The 12,992-nt window shown below is 45.9% G+C and overlaps 2 protein-coding genes and 1 pseudogene across 3 annotated transcripts in view; 1 reads left to right on the forward strand and 2 right to left on the reverse strand.

The window, feature by feature from the left end:
- DNAJB6 (DnaJ heat shock protein family (Hsp40) member B6) overlaps positions 1-12,007 on the reverse strand; it is a 55,354-nt gene extending 43,347 nt beyond the window's left edge. For both annotated transcript variants that reach the window (XM_045564792.1, XM_045564791.1), the window contains exon 1: positions 11,814-12,007. The gene's annotated coding sequence lies outside the window, so the exon portion shown is untranslated. The remainder of the gene's footprint in view (positions 1-11,813) is intronic.
- On the forward strand, positions 2,792-2,869 carry LOC123647794 (annotated as a pseudogene).
- On the reverse strand, positions 11,532-12,784 carry LOC123647494 (translation initiation factor IF-2-like). The gene is made up of 2 exons (XM_045564972.1): positions 12,737-12,784; positions 11,532-12,458 (listed from the first exon to the last, which is right to left on the reverse strand). The coding sequence occupies exon 2, from the start codon at positions 12,444-12,446 to the stop codon at positions 11,532-11,534; it is 915 nt and encodes a 304-aa protein (XP_045420928.1). The 5' UTR covers positions 12,447-12,458; positions 12,737-12,784.
- Between the last annotated feature and the right edge of the window lie 208 nt (positions 12,785-12,992).

Raw genomic sequence — 12,992 nt, forward strand, 5'->3', positions numbered from 1 at the left:
GAACAATGTCAAGGTTAAATAATGCCACATTATGAGTTATTCCATTTCTCAAAATAAGATGTACAGTTTCATTGTATTTACTTTCCAAATTTAGAAAGCAATCCGTAGTATGAAAAAAATATTTTTACCTCATGACTCAGCATGTGTGTGCACATCTGCCTACACAACCCTCACTAAATATTCATGCAGTAACTATATAAGAGGGTTAAGAAGAAATACACAAAAATGTAATCTTTTGGGGAGGCTAAGGCAGGAAGATGGCTTGAGGCCAGGAGTTCCATACCAGCCTGAGCTACATAGCAAGACTTTGTCTCTAGAAAAAATAGAAAAATTAGCCAGGCACAGTGATGCACGGCTGTAGTCCCAACTACCCCAGAGGCTGAGGCACAAGGATGGTTTGAGCCTAGTAGTTCAAGGTACAGTGAAGTACAGTGAGCTATGACAACACCACTGCACTCCAGCCTGGGCAATGCAGACTGACCCTGTCTCAAAAAAAAAAAAAAAAAAAAAAAAAAAAATGCAATCTGTTACCAGTCCAGGAACCCAAAACAAGAAAAAAACTAAACATATCACACAACGATCTAACAGAGAACCACCTCTTAGCACAAATACCCAGAATGTTAGCTAAAATATAGCAAATTTAAAGAGACAGCTCTGCTCCTAGGATAGAACGACACACCCAGGGTGCCAGTAACCAGAAAATTAGAAGAAAGCATGAGACATGAAGCTTATGCATTGATGGGGCGGGATTTGGGGCATCCAGACTGCCTTGTTTTAGAGGCACAGGCAAGCAGCAGCTGCAACTAACACCCCTACATTAACTGTGGTCCCTCAAAGAGCTGACTCCAAGAAAGCGGAATAGGAAAAACTTCCTAGTGAACTGCAGGGAAGAGGGAAGGAGAAACACCCCTCAGAACACGCAGCCCTAAAAGCCTCAAGCAGGTAAAACAGAATCCTATTCGTAATCTTCGAGCACTATTCTGGGAGAAACAAGAATCTCTGCAACTCACATCACAGAGATTCCTACAGCAAACGATCCCCGTGCAGATCAGCTCACAGCCCAATCCCAGACAGAAGGAAAACATTCAGCCTGAGAAACACACACCCTGCCAAGTATGCACAAAAGAACTGTGGTAAGAGGAATGGAAATGTTGGTGTCAACCTGCTGGTTTGTTAACAAATCAAAATGGCAGTAACAACAGTTTAACACAGCCATTTTAAACTTAACAGCAGATTCCGGAGAGCTAGAGAGGGCTTGTGATGTGGAAGTGAGAGCTAAGGCCATTATCCAGGTTCAGTGCAGAGACATGGAAACAGGATAAGAAGGTTCAACGTAATTCTGAAGATCAGAAGGCCAGGATCAAAGAGGAAACATGTGATGCTGAAACTGGCTACTAAGGCTCCAGAAGTAGAGAAACAGAACAGGCTCTATTCACTCTAAGGGCCTGTCCCTACTGGGGAGGCAAGTAGGGCACAGGCTGTTACTTTGGAAGGCAGGCGGGACAGCCCACACACCAAAATATGAAGACAAACATGAATAGAAAACAAGTAAAATGTAAACTTCATACCAGAAATTGAGGTGGGGGGAGACGGTACACACAGGGAGCCAGGGATTATGAAAAAGCATAAAATAAGAGTTTAAATACACGTGTAGCCAGGCACAATCTATGTGTTCACTTGTGTAACCCAAATACCTCAATAAACATAGTAACTGGAAATAAAGATTAAAGACATTCTAAAATCGAATTTTTTTTTTTAAACTACACTATACTTTTCAAAGAAACAGAAAAATTCTAACTCAGAGGCTAGGAAAGACGCACAAGGGAAAAATACCAAGGAAGTGTAGCAATACCACTCTCTGATGGGAGACCCTTGAATACTAGCATTATCAGGAATAACTACTGGCCCAGCCTGGTGGCTCACACCTGTAATCCTAGCACTCTGGGAGGCTGAGGTGGGAGGATCACTTGAGGTCAGGAGTTCAAGACCAGCCTGAGCAAGAGTGAGGCCCCATGTCTACTAAAAATAGAAAAAAACAGCTCGGCATACTGGTGCATGTCTGTAAGTCCCAGCTACTTGGGAGGCTGAGGCAGGAGGATCGCTTGAGCCCAGGAGTTGGAGGCTACAGTGAGCTAAGCTGACGCCACAGCACTCTAGCCCGGGCAACAGAGCGAGACTCTGCCTCAAAAAAAATTAAAACAAAATTAAATGCTAAAAGTCCTTGAAGGCCTTTACTTCTCCTCCTCCTGAAACATCCCTAAAAGATTTTCCTTAAAAATGGTCACAATTGGCACTAACTGATCAACACTATGGTGCTCACATGGTAGTAATATTCTCCAGGGATTGGGGGGGGGGGGGAGGCGGTACACTCACAACTAATGGACACAGTGTGCATTGTAGAGGGGAAGGGTAAGCCTCTAAACCTCACTTGGGTGAGGCAAAGACATAAAATGTAATGAAAACGTTTGTACCCTCATAATATCCTGAAATAAATTTAACGAAAAAAAAAAAAATGGAAGGACAACGAGTAACGATGGTAATGATAGGAATCGCTTCTGTTAGCTATTAAGTAGAATACTAGGTCTGCACAACCAATTCTCGCTGTAGAAGCCCTTAAACAGCTTAAGAACTGAAGGACAGGCCAGGTGCAGTGGCTCACGCCTGCAATCCTAGCACTCTGGGAGGCCGAGGAAAGAGGATCCCTTGAGCTCAGGACTATGAGGGTGCAGTGAGCTACAATAACGCCACTGCAGTCCAGCCAGGAGAGCTTATGTCAAAAAATATATATATTAAGACTATACTTTCAAGGATCCTTTCTGTAGTCTGTTACTAGAAAAGTTTCTCTGAATGTATAGGAAAAAAAAAGAAAGAAAAAAAAATATATATTAAAAAAGACAAGGCCGGGCGCGGTGGCTCACCCCTGTAATCCTAGCACTCTGGGAGGCTGAGGCAGGGGATCGCTCGAGCTCAGGAGTTCGAGACCAGCCTGAGCAAGAGCGAGACCCCGTCTCTACTAAAAATAGAAAGAAATGATCTGGACAACTAAAAATATATAGAAAAAATCAGCCGGGCATGGTAGTGCATGCCTGTAGTCCCAGCTACTCGGGAGGCTGAGGCAGTAGGATTGCTTGAGCCCAGAAGTTGGAGGTTGCTGTGAGCTAGGCTGACGCCACGGCACTCTAGCCCAGGCAACAGAGTGAGACCCTGTTTCAAACAAACAAAAAAGACATAAGGAAATTTTAATAAATTTTTTTTAAAAAATGAAGGGAAAATTTGGAAAAATACTATTTACAGGCCACACTTTCCCCTTTCAAAGTGAAAACATGTCAAGTCCCATGGAGAACAGGGCATTGTGGTAGACAGGAAGGATTCTGTTCTTAACATTTAACTGCCTACTTTATAAAAAAAGAATTTCACGGTCGGGCACAGTGGCTCATGCCTATAATCCTAGTACTGTGGGAAAAAGAGGAAAAGACTTATCTGGGGGCTCCTAGAGTCAGAGCAAAAGTTTCTACAAAGTATTTTACTCCAGCAGCACCAGGGAGAGAAGTACAGGCAAGGCCAGGTGCACCGCTTCCTTCCCAGCCTGAGCTTCCCTCTGGGTCAGGGTCTGAGCCCAACTGACCATCTGGGCGGGACACGCCTTTGCCGTGGGGTCTGTCCCGCACCGTGGGCTGCCTAGCAGACCATGGTCTGCACCCACCAGGTGCCAGCAGCACCTCCCCAGTTCGTTTGGGGTTTTTTCACCCAGACACAGCTTCAATCTGTCGCCCAGGCTGGAGTGCAGAGACATAATCACAGTTCACTGTAACCTCCAACTCCTGGCCTCAAGCAATCAATCCTCCCACACCCAGCCCTAGTTCTGACCATTTAAAAAGTCCCCAGGCACAGCCAGAAATCCCCGGTGGGGGTGAGGGGGAAGTAGAGAATCACTGCTACAGGTTCTCTTTCCTTGAGTCAGACGGAGCAGGGCAAGCCACAGATCTAAAGCCTGTACCAACAGCCCCTCAGGGAGCTGCAAGCTTTCCAGAGTGCCCCACCCCTTTCGGAGTACATCTTGGGAGAATGTTCCTCCCAACACAGAGCAAGCCGTCCATTCTCTCTGAAGTCCGCCTGTTCCGGCCCAACGCACCACAGGTCCTGCACTGGAAATGTCAGCAATCAAACAGATCTCTAACCACCCTGTAACAAGTATCCGCACACACTCATAGAGGTCATGGTCACAACAGCCAGCGTTTGAAGGTCTGAGAAACTGTCTTCCCTCCCTTCCACCCTCACACAGTGCCCCACACCATCGCTGTCCTCATCTCCGGGCGGGGAAACCTGCGGCAGGAGGCTGAGTAACCGGCTCGGATGACAGCCCGCACGGAGGAGGGGTCAGTCAGCCCAGGCTCTCCAGAGCTGCCCTCCTGGTCACATCTCTGAGTTGCAGGAATTTCTGCGGAAAAGAACGTATACCTTCAAAATCAAAGATGCTGCCTAACTCCTCTCCACAGAGTTTAGACTAGCATTAGCCTCAAGTTCTTCCTGGCCTTCAAAAACAATTATTAACTGGTGTAACTGTTCCAACCTTAACCTCGTCAGTGAAATCTCATACCTCATTGTTTTGCTTATATAGTTAAGCCTCTTTTCACATTCAAGAACCATCTGTAACTTCGACTCCTATGAATTGTCTACATTCTTTGTCCATTTTTTCCACCTACTTGTTAAATTTTGACCAAATCGTTAATGAAATCAAGGGAGGCCAAGTTTTTTTTTTTTTTTTTTTTTTTTCTTCAAGAGATGGAGTCTCACTGCCACCCAGGCTGGAGTGCAGTGGCATGATCATAGCTCACTGCAGCCTCAAACTCCTGGTCTCCAGCAATCCTCCTACCTCAGCCTCCAGAGTAGCTGGGAGTACAGGTGTGCACCACAACCACCTTTTTTTTGTGAAGAGACAGGGTCTCGCTATGTTGCCCAGGCCAGCCTTTTAAACTCCTGAGCTCAAGCAATTCTCCCACCTCAGCTTCCCACAGGCACACACCTAGGTCTTAACCGCATGTTCCAATATTCACTCTTTCAACACGGGGACACCCATTCAGTGCCATACACTGCTAGGGCTGGAAAAAAATTGGCTAAGTTGACAGTGATGATCGGGTGCAGCTAAAACTCTGAACTAAGTCAGGAAAAGTAAAAAGTAGGCAACAAACTGTGAGGATCAGCAGCTGCTGGGGAGGCAAGTGCTCCTGGGAAGGAAAAGCCAAGTACACACGGAAATCAAGCCTGACAACCGTCTACATATACACACTGTCACTGGAGTAGGCATGAAAATGAAGCAATGTGACTAAAAGAGGACCCATTCCAAAAGATGCTATTTCGCCAAACTACAGTAGCCTGTGACTCTGCACTTCCAACAAGCTCCTCCAGGAAACGACACAAATACTCCTCTAGAATGTGAGCCCAGAACTGCCTGTCCACTTACCAGGATGAAGTCAGACTAACCAAGCCAGATTAGCCAAACATTAAAATGTCATGGCACACACGATGCATGCCAGAGATTGTGATCAGAACCAAATTTTATATGTTCACATCCAGACTGAGCCGAAGAGAATCCTGCATCCAATGCACTGTACCCAAACAGCCATAAGATGACCCAAAGACTGTGAATGACAAAGCTCAAGCCCCTCAATTCTCACTTTACTACGTTACATTTAAACGGTCCTGCCAAGGTGGAACAGGTTCCCAAAGCTTTGGCGCATCCAAGGAGACACACTGCTGCTGACAAAAGCTTCTGCCCTCACAGCACAACTGTCCACTCAAGGGTAAGATTTCAGCTCTTCTCCTAGTCTACAAATTAACACGCTTCCTCCTCTAACCTCTCCGGCTCCAATCCCACTCACCCAGCAAACAAACTCACATGTGCAGTACCAGGACGAGGGCTAACAGGCGACACACAAGGCGCTCCTGGTTCAAACACCCACGTCTCTGCTGTGGCTTACACTTGAACCAGGGTACTTCCTCAGTTCTGACTGCCAAAGCTAAATTAGCTAGCATATCTTCTGCAATTACTCCACACGTGAACTATCATTTGCACTTATAAATTTTATTACGAGAACATTCTTAAGGTTGAATTCCAGGAAAAATAAGTCTAAGTTATTTTCACAAAGTCTGAGATTCTCCTTTTGCTGTAAGAAAAAGTGCAGAAAAGTCCCCACAGAAGTGCCTACTAACCTCTATTCCGCTTACCCCTGGAAAGACACTGGAAAGGCCCTTACAGGTTCCCAAACCAACTGGCTACCTGCAAAAGCCCACTTTACTAATTTTAGACTTTCTCTGACCAAAATTAACACCTCATGGCTAAATACAAGGATACTTGACATCAACTGCATGCAAACCAGTATGCAGGAGATGACAGGATTTTTACACTCATGAAGCTCTAGTTGCCAAGATAACACCATTGCTACAGAAAATGTAAAACAAATGTGATGACACATCCTGGGCCACTACTACAGAGGTACCAAATTTACTGCCTCAGCCTCCCAAGTAGCTGGGACTACAGGTGCTCACCAGAACACTCAGCTAATTTTTCTACTGTTAGTGGAGACAGGGTCTTGGTCCTGTGCTCAGAGTAGTCTTGAATACCTGAGCTCAAGCAATCCTCCTGCCTGGGCCTCCCAGAATGCTAGGATTATAGGCGTGAGCCACTGGGCCCTGCCCCATCCGCTGTGTTCTTGTCCGTGAAACTGTATTTACTACCAGCTTTGACTAGAAATCAAAGTTTCAGCTATTTGAGATCTTCCATCACGAGTCAGCTTTAAAAAGCTAAGTTTTCTGCACAGCTCAGTTGGCTCCTTTAATTTACAAGATTTTGATTTTCATAACTTTCTAAAAGTGAATTTTTAAAAGCCATAACTGTGCCCCATGGTCTTAATGAAATTTAAGAGAATATATGCACCCAATATGATTATTACAAATATAGCCATGCTGTCACAATGCTCCTAGAATGCATCATTAGGTGACTTCATGGTGAGAATATCCGAGTGTACTTACACAAATTTAGATGGTACAGTCTACTACATGCCTAGGCTATGTGGTGTGAGTTACTGCTTCTAGTCTACAGACCTACATAGCATATTACTGTCCTAAACACTGTAAGCAATGATAACCCTATGGTATTTGTGTATCTAAACATATCTAAACATAGGAAATATACAGTAAAAATATAGTACAACCCTGGCACGGTGGCTCACATCTGTAATCTCAGCATGTTGGGAGGCTGAGGCAGGAGGATCACTTGAGCCTAGGAGTCTGAGGTTGCAGTGAGCTATGCACTACAGCTAGGGTGACAGAGCAAGACCCTGTCTCAAAAAGTAAGACACACACACATTTGCCTACGCCTACACACAGCCAGGATCGTCTATATCACTGTCTTCAGACCCTGTATCTTGTCCCACTGGAAGGTCTTCAGAGCAACAATGCAGGGAGCTGTCATCCCCCATAATAACCATGCCTTCTGGAATATCTCCAGAAGGACCTGCCTGGGGCTGTTTTATGGTTAACTTTTTTCTTTAAAGTAAGAGTACCCCCTAATAAAATGACTTAAAAAAAAGTACAGTAAACACATCAGTAACAGTTCGTTATTAAATATTATCAACTGCACATAATTGCATGTGCTATACTTTCATGCAACTGGCAGCACAGCAGGCTTGTTTACACCAGCGTCACTACAAAACAAGACGTCACTAAGCGACAGGAATTTTTCAGTTCCACTATAATCTCATGGTGACACTGTCATTATGTGGCAGGTTATCACTGAGACAAAGACCTCAAGTTTAGTATGTAGACTTTTATGCTTTTTCTACTCTACGACCCAAATCTTAAACATCCACCCAAATAAAGTTACAGTACGTAAGTGACTATCTTTTCATGCATGAGGCCATTTTCAAACATCTCTCCATCTAGCACCCAAGAAACTCTGCTCTACTTGCAAAAAAAGTCTCCCTCCAAGTGTTTTCATCCAAAGAAAAGAAAAAACCACACAAAAACAAATTCCTTTGCTCCAATAAAGGAGATCCAACGCTGAATATGGAGCTGAAAAGGGTCCTTCTTCCAGAAAGCCGTTCATTACTGTCCACCCACTGAACACCACTCACACCATATGCGGCTGTATGTGACGTAATTCAAGAGAGGTCACATGGCCATTGGAGACATTCCACTACCCTTAGCTTAAAAACCAGTCAATTAAAATTCTCATTACTTCTAGAAAGTGGCTAATTTTAAAACATTTTTTTTTTCTTTTCTTTTTTTGAGACAGAGTCTCACTCTGTTGCCGGGGCTAGAGTGCCATGGCGTCAGCCTAGCTCACAGCAACCTCAAACTCCTGGGCTCCAGCGATCCTCCTGCCTCAGCCTCCCAAGTAGCTGGGACTACAGGCATGCGCCACCACGCTCGGCTAATTTTTTTTTCTATATATATTTTTAGTTGTCCAGATAATTTCTTTCTATTTTAAGTAGAGATGGGGTCTCGCTCTTGCTCAGGCTGGTCTCGAACTCCTGACCTCAAGCAATCCTCCTGCCTCAGCCTCCCAGAGTGCCAGGATTACAGGCGTGAGCCACCGTGCCCGGCCTTAAAACATTTTTTAAAGAGGAGTTCAAATCATGCTGTGGCATCAAATAATTCAGTGCAATACTATCTGCTTAATGGAATGGAGGCAGGCCACGAGTTTAAAATGAAACAAATAATAAACGTGGAGAAGTTTCCCAAGTGTCATTTCATCATATGATGAATTCCCAAACAAAATGTAATCAGGTAGGGAAAAGAAGGAAAAAAACACAGTAGTGAGTTATGATTCCTTATCACAGATCACCTACTTATGTTACATTCCTATCCAATATGTCCTAAAATAGTCCTAAAACAAACGCAGGAAGTTATTCCCTCTATTACTCACTATTAAAGACCATTCTTTCAACTGGCAGTCATAACCTATTAGGTAGTTACAGCCTTGAATAACTCCCCGTCATCTAGAAAATAAAAAAAAAAAAAAGTCAAGTAATCAGTCTCCAAAGCTAGCAAACTGAAACTGTAGGTTATACATATTTTTCCAACTTTCCTAAATTCTGGATTCCATTATTAATCACTGGACAGTAACCAGGACATAGACTAACCGGAAAAAAACAACTCGAATTCTGTTGCTTTTGAAATAAAGTCTGAGAGACATTAAAAAAACTTTCTCCCCTTTGATAGATACTGAAATACTTATATTTCCAGAAATTAATCTTCCTCACCTTAAAGGCGTCTCTTAAATTTACTTCTCATGTAAAATGTCTCCAATAACATGACAAGTTTTGACTACGATTTTGTATTTCCATCCAAAAATAAAAGTTCAACAAAACACCTTAGTAATATCAATAACAGCATCAAATTTTTACTAGCTGACATCCACTAAATCATTTTCTTCAGCTTGGCTGTATCACTGTCTTTCCATTCAGAAATGATCATTTCTAACATATTCTTATTTTCACCAGCTTCACTTTTCTTCTCATTAACCTCCTTTCCTTCAACTGTGAAGTTCTCAAATTCTATTCATCAAGGAGAACTACAGCATTTGTTAAATCCTACTGCCCCAGCCCATTCTCACTTGCCAACGAGCCCGTGGTACACGCCTTTCACCACTAGGTGGTGTCCTGGGCAAATTTAAACCAAACCAGATTTTTAACACAATCAATTTGAAGTGGGGCCGAAAAAAGGTTTTTTTAAATACCGTTCTCACAAATATAAAGGCCGACTATATTCTCTAACTCATTATCAATAGGCATCAGAAGTGATTTAAAAGCGTTTCATGTGTAAGCCTTCACCAACAGAGGTTGACCTTCACACAAGAGCAACAGAAAGGTGTCATACATGTGCTCTTACTGGTTACACTCAATGGAAAAAAACAAGTCATGTTGTGACATATTCAGGAAAATTACAAATAATTTACCAAGTTTTGAAGTGCCCTATGTAAAACTGTTAAAAAAGCAAAAGACCACCCCATCTCCAAACCTGGTTTTTGAGTTATCCAGGTTGAAACCTGTTGACCGTGGTGATGGATGGATGCAAAACCAAAACAGAGGTAATTCAAGGTAAAATGGTTTTACCCTTGTTTCTTAAAACTAATGATTTTGCTTAAAAGGGAAAGCTGTTGTATGACACTTACTAGCAGGTACCACACTATAATTCCATACCCACAACTTAGTCTTCACAGTATTAAATACTTCCCCCATCCCATCCTCCAGAGAAGTCTGTCCTGCAGCCATAAATATCTCCCAAAGCTAACACTTTGATAACACTCACAAAAAAAAATACATTTTAAAACACTGAGGTCTTTGAAAGTACGATGCTGAATTCATCTCCAATTCCTTAAAAGCTCTCAGTGCTCTGAAATCCCCACCACTCTCATCCTCCACGGTACCACACTCAGTATGGCATTTTTCAAAAGCCAATTTCTCACCTCTTTTGCTCCCACTTCCTGTCATGGCATCCACGCCTACCAACTACTCAAAGAAATTTACCCCCCAAGTTTAATGTTCTCAATAACCCAGGAAGTCCACAGCTCATTAAAGAGCGTGTACACGGAGTACTCATCACTTTAACACAGAGCACACAGCCCCAACCCCATGGAGCTTAAGGCTCTCAGTTGTGGAAACAAGAAAAGCCTGGATTAAACCTCCCCAGAGACAGCAAGAGGGCGGGAGGGCACGGGGGAAGCGGGGGACATTCACATAATCCCTTTCAGAAACTATCATTTCGACACGTAAAATTATTAGGAAAAGTGTGATTAAACATGAACAAGCAGCAACCAAGTTCAAATGGTTTGTGCGTTTACCTTTCCTTTTTTGATCACTTACTTTTCTACTAAATCAATTAGCTGACAAATACTAGTCATAAAATCTTACTACAAATCTACAATTCAAATAAAAATGTAGAAAAATAGCAAAATGTGCTCCTCAGCCTACTCTTCCCAGATCTTCTGCAGCCTTCGGCTTCCTGGGCAACCTCCCTCGGGTGGCACACTGCTTCTGCTCGGGCCATTTCCTTCCAACAGTTCGTGTGGAAAAGTTAGTAATGAAGTTTACACAACTGACTAGCAACCCATCCTCAAAGTCGCTACCGCCAAAACCTTTTCAGAGCCAATATAAGGTCTGCATTTTGCACTGCCCGTGTCAACTTCTGTCCTTAGTTGGCGAAGAGTTTACATAAACGTTAAGTTACATAAACTTCAGTTACATAAACTACAGTTCAAATCCTTTGAAATGAAACAAGGCAAATAGGCTTTTTAAGTAAGACAAAAGTCAGTTTGCTAATCACCAAACTTCTGAAGAACCGGCCGAGAATTCTACCGACAGGGCTCTGCCGTCCCCACCGCCCGCCCGCCCGCCCGTCGCCCTCCATACTTGGCAGCACGGCCCACCACGAGGACCTCACTCCGCAAACTCCCCGGATTCTGGTTTCAGAGTCAACGACGTGGGCTCTAAGCACGGAGCAAACACCAAGCCCCTCGGCCCCGGGCCCAGCTAGGCCGCCCCGGGCGCGGGCCCCACCCCCAACGGCCGCGGAGCCTGCCGGGCGCCGGCACGGAGGCGGAAAGAAGGGGACGCCCGCAGACCCCGACCCGGGCCGACCCGCAGACCCACGGCCGCCCGCGCCCGTCCCCTGCCCGGCCCGCCCTCGCCCGGGCCAGGCCGGAGACCCAGGTCACCCCACCGTCGCGACCAGGGCTCCAGGTCAGGTCCGGCGCCGGCCGGGCCTCGCACGCGACCTCCGCCGGCCTCCCCCTGCCCCCAGCGGCGCCTCACCGAGGACACGGGCGGCCGGCGGCGGCAAACAGGGAGGGGGCGGCGGCCCGGGGCTCCTCTCGGCTCTGGCTCGGCTGTGCGGGTCGCGGCGGCGGCTCCTCGCGCTTTCCTTTCTCTCCTTTCTCCAACAACAAACAGGAAGTACGTCACGCGGCGGCGGCACGGCGACGTCGACTTCCGCCCTGTGCTGACGCCGCGCATGCGCAGTCGTCGCTGCCCACACCGGGCCCTGGGCAGGCCGCTCCCCGCCTCTGCCTTCGCGAAGGTTCTCGTGTCTTCGGCTGGTTGGGGGCGGGGAGGCGGCCTCGGCCGCGAGGGGACAGGTGTTTGCTGCTGGGCAGGGGGCCTCCTGCGTCTTCCTCGTATCCGCGGTGCCCTGCCCGCCGCCAGCGAAGAGGCGGGGGCGTGGGAGGCCCCTGCCCGCCCGCGGAGCTCTGCGGCGAGTGATGACGGAAGCGCAGAAAGCGGTGGCCGAAAACGCAGGTGCGCGGCTCCGCCTGCGTGGTCGGTGTCCTGGAGACTCGCGCGCCCGGTCTGTCCGCCGCCGCCGGCCTTTCCTGCTTCGGCAAGGGTTCCGTTTCCAGGACGTGAAAACCAGCCAGAAGTTTGGAGATAGTGATTGCCTTGGAACATACGACTCAAGTCCTGTGGAATCAAAAACGTTAGCGTTTTAAGTAGTAAAAGGAAAGTCTAGCTCTAGCGGGTGCAAGGTTTGATGAGGCAAACAAGCACTCATCAACTAAAAGTGAAGCCCTCAGTCCCCTCTGACTGAATGGACCCCCCTTGGCCAAGAGGACCCCAGAAAAATCCTGCAACTGGGTCCCTGCTGAGAACGCAAATAAAATCTTGAGCCTCCAGGCTGACTGGAAGGACCCCCCTGAGCCAAGGGGACCCCAGAAAAACCATAAAGCTCAGTTGCTGACCAAGAGGAGAAGGGAGGTCAGTCACGCTCCCTCCCTCTTGGAGCTTCTGTTGTAACGACAACATAGTAAATCATTAGCGGGACCTAAGGCCCTGGAGGAGGAACCTGAAACCGCACCTGCAGACCATTGATTTACTTAAAAGATCATTCCAGTCTCAGTAAATGTCCAGTGGCTTGTCTCTGATTAACAGACTTCCTTATCTTAAAACATTCCAAACCTTTAGACAAAAATTCATTCTTTAACCAATTACAAACGA

Source organism: Lemur catta, chromosome 11, assembly GCF_020740605.2.
Source record: "Lemur catta isolate mLemCat1 chromosome 11, mLemCat1.pri, whole genome shotgun sequence".
Lineage (NCBI taxonomy): Eukaryota > Metazoa > Chordata > Mammalia > Primates > Lemuridae > Lemur > Lemur catta.

Excerpts from the sequence above, each read along its gene's own strand:
- LOC123647494 (XM_045564972.1), bottom strand. The coding sequence starts at position 12,446 with ATGTTCCAAGGCAATCACTATCTCCAAACTTCTGGCTGGTTTTCACGT.